At 51.9% G+C, this 21,378-nt stretch overlaps 6 protein-coding genes across 6 annotated transcripts; 3 read left to right on the top strand and 3 right to left on the bottom strand.

The window, feature by feature from the left end:
• Positions 1 to 572: 572 nt before the first annotated feature.
• On the bottom strand, positions 573 to 3,832 carry J4E87_007567 (uncharacterized protein; the record flags this gene model as incomplete). Its single annotated transcript, XM_049379161.1, has 5 exons — positions 573 to 1,624; positions 2,094 to 2,554; positions 2,612 to 3,427; positions 3,483 to 3,582; positions 3,643 to 3,832. The coding sequence occupies 5 exons, from the start codon at positions 3,830 to 3,832 to the stop codon at positions 573 to 575; spliced, it is 2,619 nt and encodes an 872-aa protein (XP_049231072.1).
• A 576-nt stretch (positions 3,833 to 4,408) lies between these two features.
• On the bottom strand, positions 4,409 to 5,453 carry J4E87_007566 (uncharacterized protein; the record flags this gene model as incomplete). Its single annotated transcript, XM_049379160.1, has 3 exons — positions 4,409 to 4,802; positions 4,854 to 5,337; positions 5,447 to 5,453. 3 exons carry the CDS (start codon positions 5,451 to 5,453, stop codon positions 4,409 to 4,411), a joined length of 885 nt encoding a protein of 294 aa, XP_049231071.1.
• Positions 5,454 to 7,181: 1,728 nt separating this feature from the next.
• On the bottom strand, positions 7,182 to 8,791 carry J4E87_007565 (uncharacterized protein; the record flags this gene model as incomplete). Its single annotated transcript, XM_049379159.1, has 2 exons — positions 7,182 to 8,620; positions 8,788 to 8,791. 2 exons carry the CDS (start codon positions 8,789 to 8,791, stop codon positions 7,182 to 7,184), a joined length of 1,443 nt encoding a protein of 480 aa, XP_049231070.1.
• Positions 8,792 to 11,203: 2,412 nt separating this feature from the next.
• Positions 11,204 to 11,927, top strand: J4E87_007564 (uncharacterized protein; the record flags this gene model as incomplete). The annotated part of the gene is made up of 3 exons (XM_049379158.1): positions 11,204 to 11,206; positions 11,259 to 11,455; positions 11,510 to 11,927. 3 exons carry the CDS (start codon positions 11,204 to 11,206, stop codon positions 11,925 to 11,927), a joined length of 618 nt encoding a protein of 205 aa, XP_049231069.1.
• Positions 11,928 to 12,632: 705 nt separating this feature from the next.
• J4E87_007563 (uncharacterized protein) lies at positions 12,633 to 14,475 on the top strand (the record flags this gene model as incomplete). Its single annotated transcript, XM_049379157.1, has 3 exons — positions 12,633 to 12,960; positions 13,011 to 14,361; positions 14,418 to 14,475. 3 exons carry the CDS (start codon positions 12,633 to 12,635, stop codon positions 14,473 to 14,475), a joined length of 1,737 nt encoding a protein of 578 aa, XP_049231068.1.
• Positions 14,476 to 17,688: 3,213 nt separating this feature from the next.
• On the top strand, positions 17,689 to 18,330 carry J4E87_007562 (uncharacterized protein; the record flags this gene model as incomplete). Its single annotated transcript, XM_049379156.1, has 1 exon — positions 17,689 to 18,330. The coding sequence occupies one exon, from the start codon at positions 17,689 to 17,691 to the stop codon at positions 18,328 to 18,330; it is 642 nt and encodes a 213-aa protein (XP_049231067.1).
• Between the last annotated feature and the right edge of the window lie 3,048 nt (positions 18,331 to 21,378).

Below are 21,378 nucleotides of genomic sequence, written 5' to 3'. Positions count from 1 at the left end.
TCTTTATAATAGTAATTATTTTTATAATTATCTACCTTAATATCTACGCTTACCTAGCTTACTTTATAACCTTACGTTTTACTAGTAAGCTTATTATAAAGATACTTAGTATCTATTAGTAACTTTACTTATTACTCTTAGCTTAAAAAATGTAAAATATAAAGTTATACTTACTCTTTCTAAGCACTTAGATAAGTATATATAATGCTTATTTATTAGATGTACTGCTTACTACTTATATAGAGATAACTCTAGTAGCTAGAGCCTTTTTTTTAGCTAAGAAATTAGCTATATAAGGCCTACTTCTTTACCTTTAATAACACGCTTATATACCTACTCTAGTAAAGACTACCTTTATAGGCTAGATTAGCTTTTATAGCAATAATAAACAATATATAAGAACTAATATTATTTTTGCACCTTATAGTTTATAAGTTCTAATATAGTATAGAGTTTAAGCTGCTTAGGCTATCTACTTAAGATAGCAAGAACTAGTATATAGAAGGTAACATTACTTAGCATAGAAACTAGAATTAAGTAATAAATTATATTTTAGAACAAATTTAACGTATTTAATTGTATAGGGCCGAAGCTCCTTCATCTATCAAGCTTTGATTATTTTCTAAATACTCTTCTAACATATGCGAAGCGGTGGGGAAGACATTGCTCCAAAGACTAGCGCGGCGTTCGACTTTGAGCTGTGGATATCTCTGACAGAAAGGAATGAATCCTCTGCCATGGCTCTCAGGAAGCGATATCGATTCGCGGTTCTCAATCAACAGGATTTTCCGAATGTTCTCGCGTGTAGTCTCGGGCGCTGAGTGTAGAAAGAGAAGAGCTCTTGAGGCTGCCGAATAAGCGTGCTTTGTGCGAGCAGAAAGGTGGAAAGTGTTGAAGGGCTGTCCCGAGATATTCCGCAGCCTCGCAATTTCCGTGCCGTCTGGGATTTCCCAGGGCTTAGTACTAACATCGCTAACTAGATGATATTCGCTGTTCTTGAACGGCAGCTCAGACCATACTCTAGCGTTCTTCAGAAATTCAGGGTGCTGAGAGACTAGATCCAAGGTGAAGGCTACAAAGTCGTGCCAAATGGACGGTGCCTCACCACATATCAGGTAAGGCCTGAACAGGGCGCGATGGATTATCGAGTGACGCGGCGACTGCCAGTGATCAATCACGGGCGTGAATTGCGGATACGCTTCTCTTGCTGTCTGGGCTTGTTCTTCGCTGAGATAGTCATGCGTTGCGTAGTTGAGTATCGACTCTTTGATGTAGCGAATGGCATTGTTGCTTGCATGGAGCACGCTGGCATCTTCCTGCGTGGCATCCGAGTGGAAAGTCGTGAACCGAAGTGTATTGATCCGCAGCGCAAGCCCGCGCGTTTCGTTCGCGATCTGCCGGCAGCTCAGCACCAAAGCCAATTCAATCGGCTGATTGTCTGCCCGGCTGAGCTTGTTCGTCTCGAAATTATGTGTGTAGTCGCCATCGCCGGCGAAGTAGTAGTCGTAGATGAGGTTGCGGAGCTCCCGCGGCAGCTGTAAAAGAGTAGACATATTGGTGTTGTCGGGTAGGAAGAAGTTCGGAATTGTCCGCTCGGAACGTACTGTAGCCTCGGCTGCGTTGACTATTTTGACGATTAGAGGGCGTCGCCGCGTTGTGAGCCTGAGTACAATTACACTTTAGTCTTGGGAATGAGACTTGTGGGAGATTGGTGAACGCTGGAGAAGGAGAGTTAAGACCTGTGAAAATCTAGGACTGATTGTTTTTTTTCTTTTCGTAGGCGGCATGTGGGAAAGACGAAGATTTTCGCCAGCACACATATTTCTTATCCCTCCACGCGTACCATGGTTCCAGCAACAGGCCGCCGGTGGCAGCATAACAATACCGCGTCTACCCAGATGTGTCTAGGAAGGCATCCTCGTGATGCGAAAGATATGAGTACCTATCGGGATCGAGATGGAGCAGTATGCACAAATTACATTTGCGTTCCAAAGAGATCTACTTCATCCTTATGACGCTTTAACGACAGCCCTTTTAGCAGTCTAAGCTGACAATAGCAGCACTGCTCCACGGTACCTCCACATTAATCATACCCTTGCCATCCACCTTCACACGCTCTCCACAAGTCACATTGTCCATACGAACAGGCTTCCCTTCATCGAGCTCGTAGTTGTAGCTGTAGCCATCCCAGGTGATTCCCGTGATAGCATCACTTCCATTGGCCAACAGCCTTTGCACCTGAGCTTCACCCTTGCAGTCGCTCGGTAGTTGGAAGGAGTACTTCTCTACTGGGCGCGCGAACGATGTGGTGTAGTTGTTATCCGCGGTTGTATTGTATGTGTGTAGGTCCACAAGGAGGAGACGTGCGAGCGTGTCGTCGACGTGGGCGGCGTATTGGGTTGCGTAGATGGAAGATGAGGGCAGCGCTGAGATCTTGAGTTCCGATGAGGATGAAGGTTTGTGCATGAAGGCTGCCACGGCGACGTTGCCGTAGTATGGTGGCTTTGTTCCTCGAGCTGTGATGTTCGTTTGGATCGGTTGCCAGGATTGGTAGCTTTGAAGACACTGTTAGCTCACGAACGGTTTCACACGAGAAAAACGTAGTACGTACCGGTAGTTTGTTCCTTGGTGCATGTGAGAGCGTGTAAGGTTCTGGGACGCGAGATAGGTGTTCCAGTCTACACCCCACAACGCAGCGCCGAAGCTGTTGCTAAGACCAGGTCGTCCCTGTCGGGCTAGCGAGTTGTGTTCACCCATGACGAAGGGGACATTTGGAGCCAGCGCGTCTCCCAGTGCCTTGATGCCATCTTTCACACCGATCTGTTCGTCTGCCTTGGCGAGTACACTGCTGTGGTTCATCAACGTGCCTTGCAATGTGATGCCAGGATTCGTAGAGACACCCATGTAGTTGTGCGAAGCGATCAGGCCGATGTTCTGCTTCTCGTCCAATCCCTGCTTGAAGACTTCGACGGGGTCCAACCTGAAGTAGTCATTGACTCCGATACCCGCAAAGCTCGGTGCCATGAACTTGGTGCCAGCGAGATCTGGGCATGCTGCTTTGGTGGCCTCTTCAATGGCAGTCGTGCCATTCAGCCACTCAGATACATAGTCCGCTTCGGCCCAGCTGTCGTTTCGGTATCCAGAAGCAGTGAAGAGATCGGGCTCGTTGCCGTACTCCCAAAACAGCAGGTCGCTTCCTATCGCTTTGCAGGCGTGGGAAACAGATGCCCACGTTGCGGTTCTTGCGGCGCTGGAGTTGGCGCCCATGTTGAAGCCGTGAACGAATCGCGTGCCCTCAGGCATGGTTTTGTAGGACTCGAAGTAGGACGGGCCAATCGTGATGATCGTTGGGTAGTCGGCGGAGATGTTTGGGCGAATGATGCCGACGATGCTGGTCTCGAGCGATTCATCGAAGATGGCGATATCCCTAATTCTGGAGTAAGCTACATGTATCCAGAATCGCGATGAAGGGGATGTCTTACTGTGTGTTGCCGCCGACGCGAGCAATCGGCATCGAGCCTTGCAGCTTGCCAAGGTTGCTCATGAGGTTGTATGAGAAGGCATTGGGATGCGACAGATTGCCTAGGAGCAATGATCGTTAGTCAAACTGTCGTGCGATTTGGCATATCGCAGCAGACATACCAGCAAAGTCGGGCCATGACGAGAACTCAAATGAATACGACACGAAAGAGTCCAAGGGAATACCAGCATCGTTGGGTGCAGACTTTGGAATCGCAATTGGTTTTGCCCTGGAGGAGATGTGAGCTGCCTCGGCGTCTAGAAAAGCACCGAGAGCTGCAACAGCAAGAGAGCGCTTGATTGAGGGTAACATGGTGGGCGTTAGATCGTCGCTGCCATACCTTGAAGGCCGTCTGCGCGAGGTTTATGGGCGTCGCCGGCAACGGAGATTTTGACTGGGACGTCATGCGGCAATTGAAAAGCATGGCCTCGGTCAATTTTCTGCTATCTTCGTTGGAGATCTGCACTGTATGCGGGGAATTTACTGGGGTAAATGCGTGAAAAGCCGGGGTAGCTGCCAGCCTCTTTTTCTGTTGGTGACGCGCGCGTGCATGCACGCGTTCGATTAACCTGGGTTGCGGCTCGAGTTCGGGAACGCTTGTCCAAAGGAGGATAGACCATCCTCCACTTCCCGAATGGCAGTCACAACGACTTCATATGCCGTACCCAGAATCAATTCTCATCATTCTTGGCTTGCAGTGATCACTACACTACAAGTGTCTTATACGTGGAATTATCTACGGCAGTAGTACATACCTTGGCACCTTCGAATGATTACGCGTGAACAGCCAAGTCCGTCTGCTTGGACGCGACTTCCGAACTCGCGCGATGAGTACCTGTCGACCTTGGATCTCCACTTCGGAACGCCCCATGCCGCCTTCCTCAGCATCTAGCTCAGATTCTTCAAAGTCTCAGCATCACTTTCGCCCCATGGGTACACCTCCTCCGCTTGCTTGACCAACTCTCTGCACTTCTCACTCCTCGGTACGATGTTCACACGGTACGGCTTTGGGTGGCTTATCACGCCAGGCTCAAACTCAACCTTGGGCTCTACTAGCTTTCCGTTCTCGATAGGCTTCTCGATATTGAAGACAGCCAGCGACTGCGCGATTGTCGCGAAAAGAGCGTTATCGGCGACATAGCGTCCAGGGCAGACTCGACGCCCGTAGCCAAATGTCCATGTACGTGGATCGGACTCCGCGGTATGGTTTGGTGTCGTGATATAGCGTTCGGGACGGAAGGTCATAGGATCGGGGTAGACGGCTGGGTCGTGTGTGAACCACCTACATGCTGTCAGCCACGAATGCGTCTGCTTCTCGCACTATCATACGTACCAGTTGTTAGGCAAGATCATCGCTCCCTTCGGTATCCTATACCCATTGATACTATCCTCCTGCGTGCAGGAATGGGGTATTGACATGGGTCCCACAGGATGCCATCGATGCGTCTCCTTCACTACGGCCTCAATATACGGCAAGCTTGATTTGTCGCTGGTGATTGGAAGTCGCTCTCCGCCAATCACACGGTCCAGCTCGTCTTGAGCTTTCTTCTGGACTTCCGGAAAGACGGCCATGGCCAGGAAGAACGTCATCAGCGACGAGACGGTGGTGTCTGCGCCACCCAGGTACATGGACGCAGCGGACCATTTGTTGATGTACTCCATAGATGCGTCTGAGCCGAGAGATTCCATGGCTTGAGAGAGGAAGGATGTCTTCGCTTTCTTATCCTGCATCTGCGACTTAACGAAAGCGTAGGGCTCTTCGGCCGTTCGTATCAAGGTTTTTGCCATCTGCCGAGCTGTACGCTTGAAGCCGGTACCTGGACACCAGTCTGGGAGGAAACGTACTTTTCGAAGTCAGCGCGCGTTACTGCATACTTGGTAGCCTAATGGTACGGAGGTAAGCTTACAGAAAGGCATGACGTCTACAGGCCATCTTCCAGGCACACTTGCGTCAGCAAACTCGGCCATCGCTTGGCCTGCTATATCTACGAGCGGATCCGGTCCCTTCGCGTTTGGAGTATAGCCATATGTGACTCTCAATATGACAGCACCTGCCTCTTTCCTGATGTGTTCAAACAGATCGTTCGGGGATTCCATGACATTCAGGAGGAAATGTGCTGCTTCTTCGTTCTGGACGCGATCAAAGACGGCAACAGACGTGCTGGAGCTGGCTACTTTCGCAATATTGCGACGATGGTGTTTGAAGATTTGGTCGGGTTGATGCATCGCCAACGTCTTGGTCCAGCCAATCCTGCTTCTTCGTCAGCCATCTCGATCGCTTGGTATAGGCATAGAAGCGTACATGTCTCCACTGAATACCATATGTGGCCTCCCTGAATAGATCGCCGCCCGATTGCTTAGCAGCTCTACTGCTATATTCGCATCGTTGACGACGACGAACGTTTGACCCAGAACCGTAACCGAGCTTATAGGACCGTAGAGGTCTTTGTGCTTGAGCCAATGATGGCACTCGAGGATCCCAGGCTTCGGTAAGTCATTGATATTGCCAATGAGGGGAATTCCTTTTGGACCCGGAGGGAGCGGAAGATCGTAGCTTTTAATTCGCAAGAGGCGACTGAGTGCGTAGAAGAAGAGAGTGCCAACCACGATGAGGACAGGTATCGTTGCTAGAAACGCCATGTTGAGGTCCACCCTGCTTGTGCCAGAGACGAACGACGGTACGCAACTGAGAAGAGACCTAACTCTGGTAAAGAGACCGATAAAGTACGTCCATGGCCAAATCGGAGTCCATGCTGATTGAGCCGCGCGAACCTTGGATCGTTTTTCGCCCTACGCCCGATGGTAGCCCATGTGCTTCGAGAACCTTAGTGCCGGTGGAGTAGTCGCGGGAATATCATTCTTTCAGGGTATAGGACCGCGTGTACAAGCATGCCGCAGGCGTAGTTGCTGACAATCAGTATAGCGCGCTCCCACGCCATACTCGGTAGGAGGGCGGAGCGGTCGCTACCCGAAATAGAAGGCCGTGTGTAAGCATATCGCTGCCCATCATATAACGGCGATGCATGCCGATATACCAGTGATGCGATTCGTGAGTTCGTACCGCGGCTGCGAAACGTTACGCGCCGGGAGACGGGATATGGTGGAGATGGTGTGATTTCCTGACGTGCTGGTGGGGTCTTGCAAGCCTCGCCCACGCTAGCATGGGTTGCGTTACCCCACCTAACAAATTGGCATAACGTTAACATATCAGAACACGTGTAAAGGATTCCCAAAAACTAAGCTTCAGCACAGCACGTTTTGATGCGTGACCCTAACATTTCCAAAGTAATACTTCGTACGCTCACCTTAATAGATCTAGACAGTAAGGTTAGCGCTTTTGAAAGATCTGACTAGCATAAATTTACCGGTAGAGCGGGTCTTTTTGTCAGCAGGGAACAATGATGTAAGAGTGCGATGGTTCAACTATAGGTGCAAGGTAAACAGTAGTTGATTCGATGGACTTCAAAAAAGAACCGGAAAGAGCTTTTTATGCGAGGTTCCTTCTCAGTTGCGGATTTATTCAGCCACAGCTCAGCCATCCTTCAGCCATAAGTACCGAAGACTACTGGCCGAGGAATGCCCATCAAGGCTTCAGCACCTTACAGATGTTACCTGCTTAGAGGACGGTTCAGTGAAATCGTAAACCGAAGGCGGCTAAGCCTTAGTGGAATTCGAGGTCCAACTTTAAAGTCAATTCTTCATTGTGAACCGCCTGATCGCACCGCAACTGGACTGACACAAATTGTAACCTTAAAGTCCCAAGAAGAAGAGTGGACTGGTCCGCCCGCATGGCTTGGCTCCGATTTCTCAAGCTTGGTTTTATCGCACCAATCTCGCCCATCGTTTGAAAGTCCTTGTGCTGTGTGGCCTGAAACAGCTCGCCATGTTGATCATCCAACAAGACCCACGGGGAGACGTTTTCAGCAAAGCCGCATATCAACGCGACCTGACCCGTGGAGACTGAAGCAACGCGGAACTTGAGAAATGCGGTGAAGCTCCGTAAACCACGCGTAAGAAAAGCATTATTCTGGGCATCCCAGAGCTCCCTAGGCTCGACTTCGAGCAGCTTAACTGTCTTGTGGTACTTGGACCGGATCGGAGCGTTAATGCTTGGGATCGTAAAGTAGAAGGCAACAGGAGTCATGCTGGGGCTGTCGAGTGTACCGCGCGCATTGTCCTCGCGATTCTCGGTAGCGACCACCTTCCGCACATATTTGGCGACGAAGATGCTATTTCCACCCGTGGTGGAAGGCGGCTCTATCAGCTTGCCAAGCATCTGAGGTCTTGCGCGAACGTACGAACTGGCGCCTTCAGGTTTGAGAATTACTCCGAGGTGTACCTTTCTATTTCCTTGGACTTCAGCTGTGTAACAATGTAGCGGCATGATGACGTCTTCTGAGTCTTCAGTGGGTTTCAGGAAGGTGACAATCCGCAGGCCTTTATTCGACATGGAATAGTCCGGGTTGAACCTGAGGTCCTGCTCGAGCACAAGATTGCCAAGGCTGGCGAACTCGTCCGGGCTGCGAGCCAGTATGCCGCGATACGTGGATGATCCGTTAACTGCCGTCCACGCGAAGAGGCTGAGGTCGTTGCTGTTATGGATGATCTCCTCTTGTAGACGGAAGAATGCCTTCTCTGCACCCTCGCCATACAGCATGGGCATGCTGACATCGAACAGTCCGATTAAACAGTACGCCATGTCTTCCGGTTTGGTGGTCTGTCGGCCTGCAGCCCACGCCATGCGTCGACCAACTGGTAAAGCGTCGAGAAGGTCACGGATTTCCACAGCCCCTGGCTGCTGCTGCGACGAAAGGAAGCTTGCGTCGATGCCCGTAATGGATGCCAGCTCGTCTCGTAGTGTTTCCTGCGTGCCGAAGCAGCGCCAGGCATGGTCGTAGAAGTGTACGGTTCGCGACGCTACAATTTCCTGCAGTGTCCATCCGCGTTTAAACCAGCGGGCACCGCGCAACATTGCGTTCCGGTCGCTCGGGGAGGCGGAATTATCGTAATCGCACAGGTAGACTAAACAGAGGGCAGCATCGCTATACCACTGAAACATGGAGTTGATGGACTCGGTCAGCTCAGCATTGTTGGTTTTGTCTATACAGCATGAGTCGATCCAAACATAATTGAAGCCGCACCGCTGGGCTTCAAGGCACGTCTGCTCAATCTTAGTCCAGCCTTTGGCTACGGCTCGCGCGGCATGGTGGTGGAAAGCTTGGAAGGTAACTTCTTCGCTATCCCACGTATGTGAGAGAATGGCGAACGCATGCGGTGGGCGCCCAAGGAAGTCGATCATCTGCAAGGGTTCGCTACAGCAGTCAATAAGCCTCATTTTGGGATGGAGTGAATGATCATGCTGATGTGAGTAAGTGTATCGATGAGTGTGAGGACGGAGGAGCGATCTGAATTGAAAGAGATCATGTTGAGACGGGGCTGTGCAGTCGCGTCAGCCGCGCATGCACCACCTGGGCAGGCAGCAGCTGCAAGGCTGAGGTGGCTCTATTGGTTCACTTAATTGCAAGAGTGGAATTGTGCGACATAAGCATCTACGGGCAAGACATGATGCTGGAAGTTTGTGTTACGACCAATGATATACTATCTATGATGTCGATCCAATTATAGCATCGAGTGATGTGAATGGACCGTCGCATTGATGTTCCGAGCTTGAGAGCTGAGAAGAAGCATTGGCAATCATCAACACCATGCGATCGACGTGGGCGACACTGTAGGCAAATACGCCTGGCCATGCGGGCGGAGACTATACGATTACACAGTCGTCCAAAGCCACGGAGTGAGCCAGCGAATTCGCCACATCACAGCAAACGCAACAAATGGAAATCCCAAAAAATTGTCACTACCAAAGAATTTGGTGCAACAAAAGTATGTCTCCTCCATTCCTCGCCCTTAAGCCATCAGATCGGCTCAACGGGGTTGAGGAACAAAGGCCTCACCACCTTGAAGGGGGTAGATGAGGTTGTTTAATCTTGCTTCACTGTCCACACTTGCTCAACGTGAAAATCCGTAATGGCAAGCTCTAGCAATTTTAGAAGCGGATATCGATCCCCCATTATAAATAATGGAAGAAGGATGAGAAGAGGTCAAGGTCAAAAGAGACAACTCCCTCAAAGCCAACACCCCACGGGACGGACAGGTATAACGTGTATAGCGTGTGTGACGTGTATGACGTGCATAGCGTGTATGACGAACCATAGAACCACAGCGTGTATAACGTGTATGTGCTCAAAAGCCCTCAGTAGCTAAATGCCGACGAAGTCGACATGAAGCATAAGCCCACAGCCCTCAGACAACATCCCGAAGGCGTTGTAACCATATTGATTGGCTGGAATTCAAGATTCCAATGCCGCACGGGTTGGTCAGACCTGTTCCGTGCCCTATCTCGGGGTTGAGCCTCCCGGAGTAAGAGCTTCTCGCTTTTGAGGCCGCTGCAGCAACCTCACCGCGAAAGGCGCTGGAACGTAGTGCGTCGCCTTGTCGATAGTGACGGATACAGCCATCCATTGCCACCAATCGTTGGAGGGGGAGTTCGCGTAGTCGACCGGGGCCATTGCCTGATGGCAGGGTAGCATCCGACGTATGGGCGAGTCGCTCCCTCCGATTCCGCAGTAGCGGAACCGACCGTCAGAGGGCGTTAACAGTCGTTCGTAGCCATGCACCCGACTACACAGCCCCATCATCAAGTCCCACGCTCACGCGCTAGCCTCAACAGTAGGGAAGGGTCAGCTCATGGGAAAACCTCCACACAGGTGGCTTTCGTGCATGGCCACAAAGTTGAACGCGTCAACCCACGGGTGCCTTGTAGCAAAATGTGCCAGGGGCCATGCGGCCTGTCGAAGACCGTCCGAAGACGGCTTCATATCTGTTGGCTTCTTCCTCTGAGATAGGGATCTAAGACTGCCGAAGCTCTTGTTGTGAGCAAGAGGTCCAGCCTCTAAACATCCCATATCTCAGTGTCGGGGGAAATCCCCTGCTTGCGAGGTCCATGAAATGTTGACGCGTTCGGTTTATATGGTTCGTATAGGACCACCGTCTGACCTAGGGATAGTTCTGCAAAGCAGCTTCCACCCCTAGCGACACTGTGGATTTCAACAATCGTGACGATTCAAACAAATCTGGTTGCTGAGTTAGTGCTGGAGACATTGCGCTGGACTGAGAGCAGACTTACCCTCCAAGCCAACGCCTGTGCTAATCCCAGACGATCGGGTGAACTAACACATTGTGACACGCCTTGCAGCGGTCAAGCATTGCGTCCGTTCACCTCCTCGCCTGCGAAAAACCACCTCTCGTCTCGCAAGACCAGAGGGGCACAAGGGGGATGGGTGGGTTCAGGGGGTGGATAATTCATAGTGGAAGATGTCGACGCTAATCGCGTCCGACGCGTCGACATTGTGCCATGTCAAGACATGGCGAGCAACAAGAGCAGTCCAGAGCCGCAACGGGGATGGAATGAGGGAGTTGTGAGGAAAGGACACGAAGGAAGTCGCGTTGCCTTTATAAGCTGAGACACGAAGGAGGGGGCTGGAAGCGAAGAATTTGGGCGTTCGGGAATTGGCCTGTGTTCTCCTTGGCGTTGGCCCATGCAGTCGCGTCATCGAAGCGAATGGAATGACGGACGACACCCACCAGCACAGGGGCGCGTTTCAACTCTCGCAAGCACGCGACATGGTGAGTTGTGGAATGCAGGTTGTGGTAATGGATAGCGATTAACACGTGATAGCCTCCTAAACGACGTGGTCCTCCTACCAAGGCGCCGCCTGTCAAACGCCCCTCGAAACTTGCGAAAGAGAACGGCATCACCGCGGCGCAAGAGGCGGAGATTCGCGAAGCATTCGGCCTTTTTGCCGTATCGCATCCCGAACATGAAGACTCCAAGGAGGGCGTGTTGAAGAAGAGCGATGTGCGCAGAGTTCTGATGTAGGCCACGCGAATGCGCCGGAGAGCAGCGCGCCCATGCTAACGAATCCAAAGCTCGCTGAACCTCACACCCGACAAGTCCGAGATGTCGTCTATCTTATCCACCATCGACCCTCTCAACACGGGCTATGTCGAATTCGTGCCCTTTTTCTCCTACGCTGCGATCGCCATACACTCGAAAGAACAAGGGTCCGACGAAGAGGACGACGAGGAAGACTTCCAGGGAGAGAGCAACGCAGAGGAGGTCAGCGCGGCATACAAGCTCTTCACACACGGCGCTGCGGGACCGATAACGCTGGGGCATCTCAGGAGGGTAGCAAAGGAACTGCGAGAAGATGTGCCAGACGAAGTCTTGAAGGATATGATCATCGAGGCCAACGGCGGGGTCAAGGGTCAGGAGAAGGACGTGGGAGGGGTTAGTCTCGAAGACTTTGAGAGCGTTATGAAGAGGGCTGGACTGTCTTTCGGTTGAAGCCTAGAGGCAACATGCGCGACTCACGAAACGCTGCTCTGCACGATTATTGCGAAGCCCTTACGAATACCACTATCGAACGCGCTCACGGCGACCCTTCAAGACCTCCCGCAAAAGCATTTCAGCTTCTCGACCTCCCAGCGCTCTACCCTACTCGTCTTCTCCATGCTATGCAGACGATACCCCCGCCAGTGAGCGCACTCAATCCCCAGCATGGGAGGCCGGTATACAAGGGAGGAGGCAGTGAAGCCATGGTTTGAGATAGATCATATATCGGGGGAAGACATCTACACGGATCAGGAGACCAGATGTTTGAAAGGATGGACATACGGTGATAACACATCTGTAGTGTGTCTGTAGCATAATCAAAAGATAGCACGTCGTCTCGACCTGAATGCGATGCCAAATATAGCCGCCGATAAGCCGGCGCGATTGGATAGTGGCGCGGCAGGGCTGAAGTGGAAATGTTAGTGCCAAGATTCAGGGACCTCACTCAACAAGCACACGAACACGAATGCAGCAGGCTTGCGTAACGCCAATCGCAATTTCACCTCGTCTCCCACTGCTCTGAACAGTCACTCCTGTTGTACGTTGCCTGAAACTGTGTTCACATTGCCACACGTCCCTGGCTAACTCAGTTCCAGCTCAGCTCAATGACCGCGCCCTAAACTTGGACCCTTTTCTCCCCTCGTGTCGCCTAGTCCCATGTCCAGTGGAGTTGAGGTCCCCGGAAGCCAACGACGTCCCGGCATCTGGTCCTACTTTAGTTTCACTGGCCCACGCCGCCGCGTCTCCGTCTCCCTACCTCGCAACTTCGACCCCAATCGCGACGCCAGCGACCCCAACGCCAAAGCCGACCGACACTCGCGCCATCGCTCCACGTATTCGGACGCATTCATGAACGACCACAAGGGCAGCGCCGTCATGAACCAAGGGCAGCGCATGCGCTACCTGAAGACAGGTGGCGTCATTGCTTTCATACTGCTTGTGTTATACTTCGTCGCACCGCGCGATAGCATCTCAAGACCGGCAGGTACGTTGAGGACACATGCTGGGGGAGACACGTGCTAACACCGTCATCAGTATCCCGCCCAGCTGGCGGCAACACAGCAGCTGGCGACGCAAAGGCCGAATGCACAAAGTCCTTCTCCAAGGACAAGCCCCTCATCCAATATGCCCTCATGATCGACGCCGGCAGCACCGGCTCCCGCATCCACGTCTACAAGTTCAACAACTGCGGCCCGAGCCCTGAACTCGAGAGCGAGAACTTCGAGATGACACCCAAGAGAGAAGGAGGCTCTGGTCTTTCGGCATATGGCGACAACCCGGAGGCTGCTGCCAAGAGTCTGGACGTGCTCATGGACGTTGCGCTGAAGAACGTGCCCAAGGAATACCAGTCGTGCACACCCGTCGCTGTAAAGGCAACGGCCGGTCTCCGCAAGCTCGGTGAGCAGAAGAGCAATGCCATCCTCGCCGCCGTGCGCCACCACCTCGACAACGACTACCCGTTCCCGCTCGTCTCGGAAGAGAAGAACGGCGTCGAAGTCATGCCTGGCGAGATGGAGGGAGTATACGCCTGGATCACAGTCAACTACCTTCTAGGTAAGATTGGCGGCCCGGATAAGAACCCCACCGCAGCGGTCCTCGATCTCGGTGGTGGCTCTACCCAAATCATCTTCGAGCCCACCTTCCCCGACACCCCCCGCGGCGGACTCCCCACAGAGCTCGCAAAGGGCGACCACAGATACGAGCTCGACTTCGCCAACCAGAACTTCAACCTCTACCAGCACTCATACCTAGGCTACGGCCTCATGGAAGCCCGCAACAACATCCACAGCACCCTGCTCGCCGGCCTCCACGAGAACAACAAGGACAACAAGGATTACCTCCAGAAGCCCATTGTGAACCCTTGCATCGCCCCCGGCATGACACGCGAAGTCGAGGTGCAGATGCCTAAGGGTCACGCACTTGGCGACTCCGTCACAGTCAACATGACCGGCCCCGCCACCGCCTCGCCCACCCAATGCCGCGGCCTAGCCGAGAAGACCCTTCACAAAGACGACGAATGCGCCATCGCGCCCTGTGCCTTCCGCGGTGTCCACCAGCCACCTTTCGAGCAGACCTTCGCCACCGAAGCCGTATACCTCCTCTCCTACTTTTACGACCGCACCCAAGACCTCGGCATGCCCGAGTCTTTCACTCTCCGTGAGCTACAAGATCTAGCCAACAAGGTGTGTACTGGCGAGAAGGGCTGGGATTCTTTCAACGCTGTGCCCAAGGCTATTGAGGAGCTCAAGGGCAGGCCTGAGTGGTGCTTGGATCTTAATTTTCAGTATGAGTTGTTGAGGAGTGGGTATGGTATGCCGATTGATCGTGAGGTCAAGATCGCGAAGAAGATCAAGGGTAATGAGCTGGGATGGTGTTTGGGTGCTAGGTGAGTCTTTACAGTCCTTTGTTGAAGAAGTATGACTTGTGCTAATGTGATGGTAGTCTCCCGCTTCTTGAGGCGAACTCAGGATGGCAGTGCAAGATTAAGCAGGTTCAATAAGTGCGTTCTTTTATACGACGCTGTTGTCATGCTAAAAGACGACGTTTGATGCTTTAGCCTTTTGGACATCTCTGTCGCAATATGCATTACTTGGCGTTCTTTCTGGGTACGGTTGTGAGATGGACATGTCAAGTCTTTGACGAGGCTGCTGACTAGTCGCTAGCCTAGGTGTTGATACAGACCGCAATGAATACCCTCGTTCTTATGATCATGCCCCCAACATCCCGCTCTTGTGCTCCCCCAGTATACTCATTCACGTTCCTGCCGATTCTCGCCTCCGCTTCCTTCCCGCCCTCACTCCATCTCTCCATCCTTTCCCCCACCTCTCGTCCAGCGTCGCATCATAGAGTTGGCGTCTTCTTGCATCCCCCCTAGCAAAGGCCTGATCTGATCGGATCAACCCTGAAGATTGAGGGCCTTGCGGTGGGTGGACGCGGTCTTCATTGCGCAGCTCAAGCCAGGAAGGTGCCGGTGACCGAGGCGCAAATCCCGTCTTATGATGTCGCGCTCGCCATGCTGCGCTCCATTTCTCCAAGTCTTCCGATGTTTTTATCGGCAAGTACTCTGAGAAGCGCTGCACGTGTGCTGGCTCGTCTAGAGTCGTTATGGGGAAATCACACGTCACTAATGACGTGTTCCTTCTGATGGCGTCGATTGCTTCTGGGAATCCGTCCATGATAAAAGGATTTTCTCTGCAAATGTCGTACCACTGTTGCGCATCGTAGACAATGGGCATGTCACTACCGGGCTCGCACCGACCTGTGTCGAACCTACCACCATGAAGCCTTGTAGCACGTACGAAGGCAGCCTGTGTGGCTGCATCTTCAATAGCCACATCGAAGACACCTGCGTTCATGATCTGATTTGGCTCGTCGGTTAATACGAGTGTGAATGCGTTCTCTGGCATGCCCAAAGACGGCAGTATGACAGCCTCCATAATCCAACCCACAAGACTCCGGCTAATGGTATAGGTTGGCATAGTCCGATAGTTTTTATACTTCAAAAACTTTACCAATGGTAGATTTCCAGCGGGGAAGGCGTTCCGCCAAAGGTCCACACGACGCTCGATACGCATATTCGGATTCTCCTTGCAGAACTGGATAAGCCCACGCGCATGACTCTCGGGCCACGCAACCGACTTCCGATTTTCGTGTAGCACAACCTTCCTAATCTCCAGTCTCGTCTTTTGTGAGGCCTGGCTTAAGAAGCGGATCGCAATGGAAGCAGCTGATAAGCGTTGCTTTTCTCCGTCCCAGAACGCTGCAGCTGCGGCTTCCCCGTGGGTCTTGGGTAGGCCGTCAGGCATGAACGAGAGCATTTTTTCGACACTCTCTGACGTGGGTACGCACCAGGGTTCGCAATCCGGTACACAGCGTGTGAGAAGCTTGGTAACCCAGTCTATCGATGGCGTTGCCTTGACAATGTACGCAAGTTCCGATTTAACAAATTGGCGGACGGTGGAGGGAGTTTTCTTCCAGAGTTGACTGTGTCCGGCAACATATTTCGAGCCCCTGAAGCTACATAAGTCGGGCAGAAACTGCGCGTAGTGCCTCTTCACTCTAGCAAAAACCTCTGGGCGGAGAAGCGCTCCAGCTTTTAGACTAATGTGGTAGAGCGCCATCGCTCTCTTGCGATGGAGGTCCTCGAGGTAGTATGCATAGGTTCCGACTCTTTTGTTCGCCCATGGTTCCCAGCAGGTATCCACGTGAAGTTCGTTGTGCGTGAGTGCGAAACCGCGTGTTTCCGCTGCAATCTGGAGGTTGGTAGAGCGTAAGTCTAGCTCGATTCGAGTCCCCTCATAAGAAGTGAATTTCGAAGTGTCTAAATGTAGGTGTACGATGTCAGTACATGTCTCACATGCAGTTCCTACAGCAATGTTTCTTACCGTGATCTAGCCAGTAACCGTCTTCGAGGCGGAAGTAGTGCTCATAGATCTCGTCTCGAAGCTCTCGAGGAATACCTAGAAAGCTAGGTGTCCCCATGATTATCTGGAATGCGATTTGTTGTGATCTTTTATGTGTTGTAAAGGTGTAGGCAGATCGCAAGCTATACTTTACCTAGGTACTCAGTGAAGAGGAGGATGCGGTTTGGACTCCGACCGCGGCCTGGTGTTGTCATGCGAACAAGCCCTATTTTCGTCTTCTCCGCACAGTGCGATGAATTCATGATATTCATGGTGGATGCAACCCCATTCAACCCCATCCAAACCACCCCCAACCTGGTATTCACTGCGCCTTGGTCACATGATACCCACATTCTGCTCTGCACACGTGCACGCCCAAATTTCAGCTGCTACATAGCCCTCACACTCTCTTATCATGGTGGATGCTCCCTACTGGTAAAGAGAGAGTGCGCCCATATCCACCGTTACCGAATACCTAGGTGTCTCTTCCCTAATGTACACAACCAAAGTTCCCTCGCAAAAAGACCTCTCGGGCTCGAGCGCGAAAGACAGAGAGAGAGAGCGCCCATTGATGCGACTGTGTTGAAAAATGAGAAGTTCACGATGATCTTGGTGTGTGAGGATACCACCAATAGGGTTCCGAGATGACGTAAATGGCGGCCCACCTGCACCTCCACCCCACGGAACAGAGCCGCGAACTTCTTTTCATTCTTCCATGATTGACATAAATCCCTCGTAGTCTCCTTGGTTTACGATAAGCAACGTTTCCCAATGCTGAACAAGGAGTGGCCAAAGCCCAACGATAATATACGGCCCAGGGGCTAGCTGGGGGCTCAAGATCGCGGGTACCATGTTCTCCTTGCCTTGCCACAAGTTCTAAGTCATCAAGCAATCAAACTCTTTGTAAAGACCGATGCGCCTACGTAATACATCAACATCTCCATTGTTGTCTTAACGTTGTACCTAGGTAGCGCGAAATTGCCTTATGGTTGCGACGGTGAGTGGTCTACACTGTCAGCACCAGTGTCCCTCGGTCGTCCTGAGGCTCCCGATGAGGACCTAGGTACTGTGTACCGCCCGGAAGTTGCTTTCCATCCATGACTATATATATATCCTTCTTGGAAACTTCAGTTCGTTTCTTCCTAACATTCCACCGTCTACCATCATTGCTCTAGCATCGACTGGGATTTTGCACCTACCTAGATACATCTAAGCCAACACTAGTAAGCTACAACGTACGCACAGCAAGGCCTGTATACTTATCGTTTCTAGCTTCACGCCTGTACGGCACGATACGAACGCCCAGCACCATGGGTGCGTATGTCTCGACCGCGAACGGAGGCTCGGTCAATCAACGTATACCGGATGACGCGACCATCGAAATCTACAAGAAATACAACACTCTCATGCTCAAAGCATACCGCTCCCCTACTCACCCCGAAGAGCATGCCCGATACAAGGCCCACATGTCACAGCAGCTATCTGAGCTTGAGCAACGCATGAAAGATGATGGCTCTGACCCGAGGGATATATTCTTTGTGAACAGAATGGTTCGTGGTGCCATGTTCCGCGTGGACCTCATGTGTGTCGGTAGAACCGAATTCGGACCTAATGGAGCCCTGTTTCGCTCAACGGACGTCGGACCTCGTTGGACACAGGAAGAATGGATTCAATACCAGGAAAATTGGAAAGCTTTGAACGCATCATTCCCTGTTCAAGCTTTACTTGCACAAGAGATAGATCGCCCTCTCGATCTGTCTAAATCCAGCGGCATTGATCAACGGAAGTTCTACCAGATTAGAATGGGCGATTCGCCGATGGTAGTGCAAATGATTGGTTTGGGAGCAGACACCGACGACCTCAGGGTCCGCAGGACCATCGAGGCTCTTCGTGAGTGGGATCCAGAATTCTATAGCCAAGGCGTCAAAGGACATGGAGAGGAACAACACTAAGACGAGTATGATGATGAGATGGAAGTTGAAGGTAAGTTCTTACTGTCCGAATTGCATGTGAGACATATACTGACTTCGTACCTCTACCTCTGCAGGTCGATGGAAGATGACGCAGAACATGCGGGGGAGGGCACAAAGGAAGATGCAAAGATGACAGGAGCAGAAGTGTAGAAAAGTCCAATCTCGGAGATGGAACTAGTCGCTCATATGTATGATCCTGGATCTTAGTGTTATTCGTTTTCCCGCCTTCAGCTCTTAAATTGAACTTACGTAACCCAAATTGTTGACCGCCTTGACCGTTTCGCTGCATGCATCTTACTTGCGGCATCACTCGTCTCTGGGATGAACAAGAACAGAACCCACAGCTGCTATCCAACAATATCGCACCACTATCGTGTTGGATTAGTATTCAAGAATGGATACCAGGTGATTCCGACCGCAAGAAACTGCTCCGCATTTGACGACATGAATTAATGCCTAGCTCTTCCGCAGCCTTCGTCCTTCGTCCTTCGTTGGTAGAAGTAGAAGAAAGTCGCCGGTAAGAACATGCGAGGGTGGCTTTGAACACAAAGGCGAAGACTGGGTAGTACTTTAGACATGAAGGGAAGGCTCTTGTCAATGACACTTGATGTAGAACATTTTCATGTCGCTGAAGGGCTGAGCAAACCGAGCGCCACTGCAAGCTCAAAGCGACTAAAGAACCTGACGTGGATGAACATTATGCATTTCATAGTGAATGTAATTGGCTGATCTGGTGATGTGGTGTACCCACTGACGTCTAAACTGTGCTGGTGCAGAGAGGCAGAAGAGTCATCTACCGGTCCCTTCAACGAAGCTGACGCCGCAGGTAGTATAGTCCGCCAAGATCAACTCTTCGCTAAATGTGTAGGCCGTGGCCGTGTTACTTTGGCCAACAACCCGGTACACGGTCCTTGTATAAGACGACCTTGCGCACTCCTGATCGAAGAGCAGTCGCATAAAGAACGTGGAGTCGAAGGCCAGGATTGCAACCAAGTACCTATATTTGTATATGTACTAACGACGGGCTCATGTTCAACACATCATTTCCGCATTACAGAACAGCCCAGGTCAGGGTGATGAAATGCGCGCCGCTATCGATGGGTAGCATCTACTGCGCATGATCATGCGTTAACCTGGCTTCGGTGTCCGGATGAGACTGCTGGGGGGTCCAGTGGGAGGAACACCCAACTTTTTCAGCGGATTCTGGTCCCGCTGCGATGAGTCTCAAGGCATACAGCGCGAAGTGGCGGACCTGTAATGGTATATGCTTCCATGCATCACATTCGATGTGATGCATCTTCGTTCGTAGAAACAGCGTAATTGGTAGGAGCTGCGCATCGGTTCTCTCGTTTCAATTGCGTATCTCGTCATCGAAGCTTTGCGAAGCGGCAGCATTGCGTAGTAGGAAGCCGGTCTTGAGGTCATGGGTGATATGCTGAAGCGCCTGAGCAGGCGGTTCGTTCGCGAAGCGCGTTGTAGGAGATCGAAGTGCGCAGCGCGTTGCGCGTCTCTTGCTGGGTACATTGGGCTCGTGGATCTAATAGCCATGTTAGCACTTTCGGCGAAGTGATAGGTGTGCACCTGGTCTCGGAGCTCTCAGGGAGCGCGAAGGAAGCCTGTCAAAACAGCCGATGTAGCAGTGGTTCCAAGCGTGAGCAAAGGATATGTCAAAACTAGTGACGAATGGCGAAGCTGGTGGCATGATCTCTAAATAGCGAAGAGACAGTCCGAAACGACCCAGCGTATCGAACGCTCGCTTCATGACCCATGTGTGGTAGCTAATTGCTCAGGCGTCGCTTGTAGGCGGTACATCCGGAATTATGATGCCGGTTCGAGGGAATGTGGGAGCGTGGGCAACATCTTGCACCGCGAAATACGTGTAGGCGGCAGCGCGGCGCACGGCGACGTGTAGGGTATGTATGCCTGTACAGTGCAGGGTAGGCGATGATCAACTATGCGGCTTGTCTAGGTCTGCAACGTCGGTAGAACGTTGCAAAATGGCGGAACAGTTTGCCGATGGTCATGGTGTTCATGGTGTCTGGCGTGGCAGCCGCCTAGGTGGTTGGATCCGCCGTCACAGCCCGCCCGCTACGCACGGGACCTCGTAGTTCGCCTGGGCAGTCGAGAGCCTCAGGTCGACCTAAGCGGCTTTCTGTAGCCTCGGAACATCGAAACCTCTTGACGACCCTGTTAATACCAGCGCCTGCTTCTGGCTTCGCGCACGAGCTGAACAGGTTTTGCGCGAGTGACTTTTCGGATTCGGCCAGCCACGAAATCGAAGTACCGCTTGCTTTCAATCTCGCTGCCTCCTCGCAATGTCGTCCTGCCAGCTTTTGCGGCCTCGATGTAGATAAGTACGTGAGCTCGGAACTTCGACGGCATCTTGCACAAGTAATGCCATACTCTCCTCTTTCGCTTCTCGAGCATCACCATTGGACTTTTCAATTTGCCTCGTGAACTGCGCGAGTCGGTATACAAACTTTACCTCACGCAACAGGAACCTCTACGACACTTTCCTGATGATGACATACCCTGCCTGGCTGGGAGCACATTCGGGCTCAGTACACGATGCCTCTACCGGTCCAGCTTACGATCAGTTTGAGCTTGAAATGAGGCCCTAGAAGTCCTATATACTTGCGATACTGTCGCAGTACCGTTATACAATCCTTTTCGTCCAAACGACAAGACCTAGCAAGTAGTACAGAGTAACTTTGTGATTATATGTCAATTGGAATTACAGCTTGCGCCAAAATCTTGCGGACGCACAAGAGATACGTAGAGGCGACCGCGCAGTGCAGGACGCTTGGGGCATGGCCGTAGCATACCGGATGGATGGCCGTGGTAGCCATCGCTCGTAAGAACTATACAACGAGTCTAGGTTCGCAACGGCAGATGAATACTGCAAAAGTGCGGAACGGCTTGCTGATGGCTTTGTTGTAATTCATGTATCGGGCCGGGCTGTCTGGATGGCTTGAGGGGGGCAGCCACTGCAGGCTCGTTATGTAGATACAGTCAGCGCGTTAGCAA

Source organism: Alternaria ethzedia, assembly GCF_023757985.1.
Source record: "Alternaria ethzedia strain BMP 0044 chromosome Unknown scaffold_21, whole genome shotgun sequence".
Taxonomy (NCBI): Eukaryota; Fungi; Ascomycota; class Dothideomycetes; order Pleosporales; family Pleosporaceae; genus Alternaria; species Alternaria ethzedia.
The sequence above is the reverse complement of the archived record's forward strand: the minus strand, read 5'-3'. Positions and strand labels throughout refer to the sequence as shown.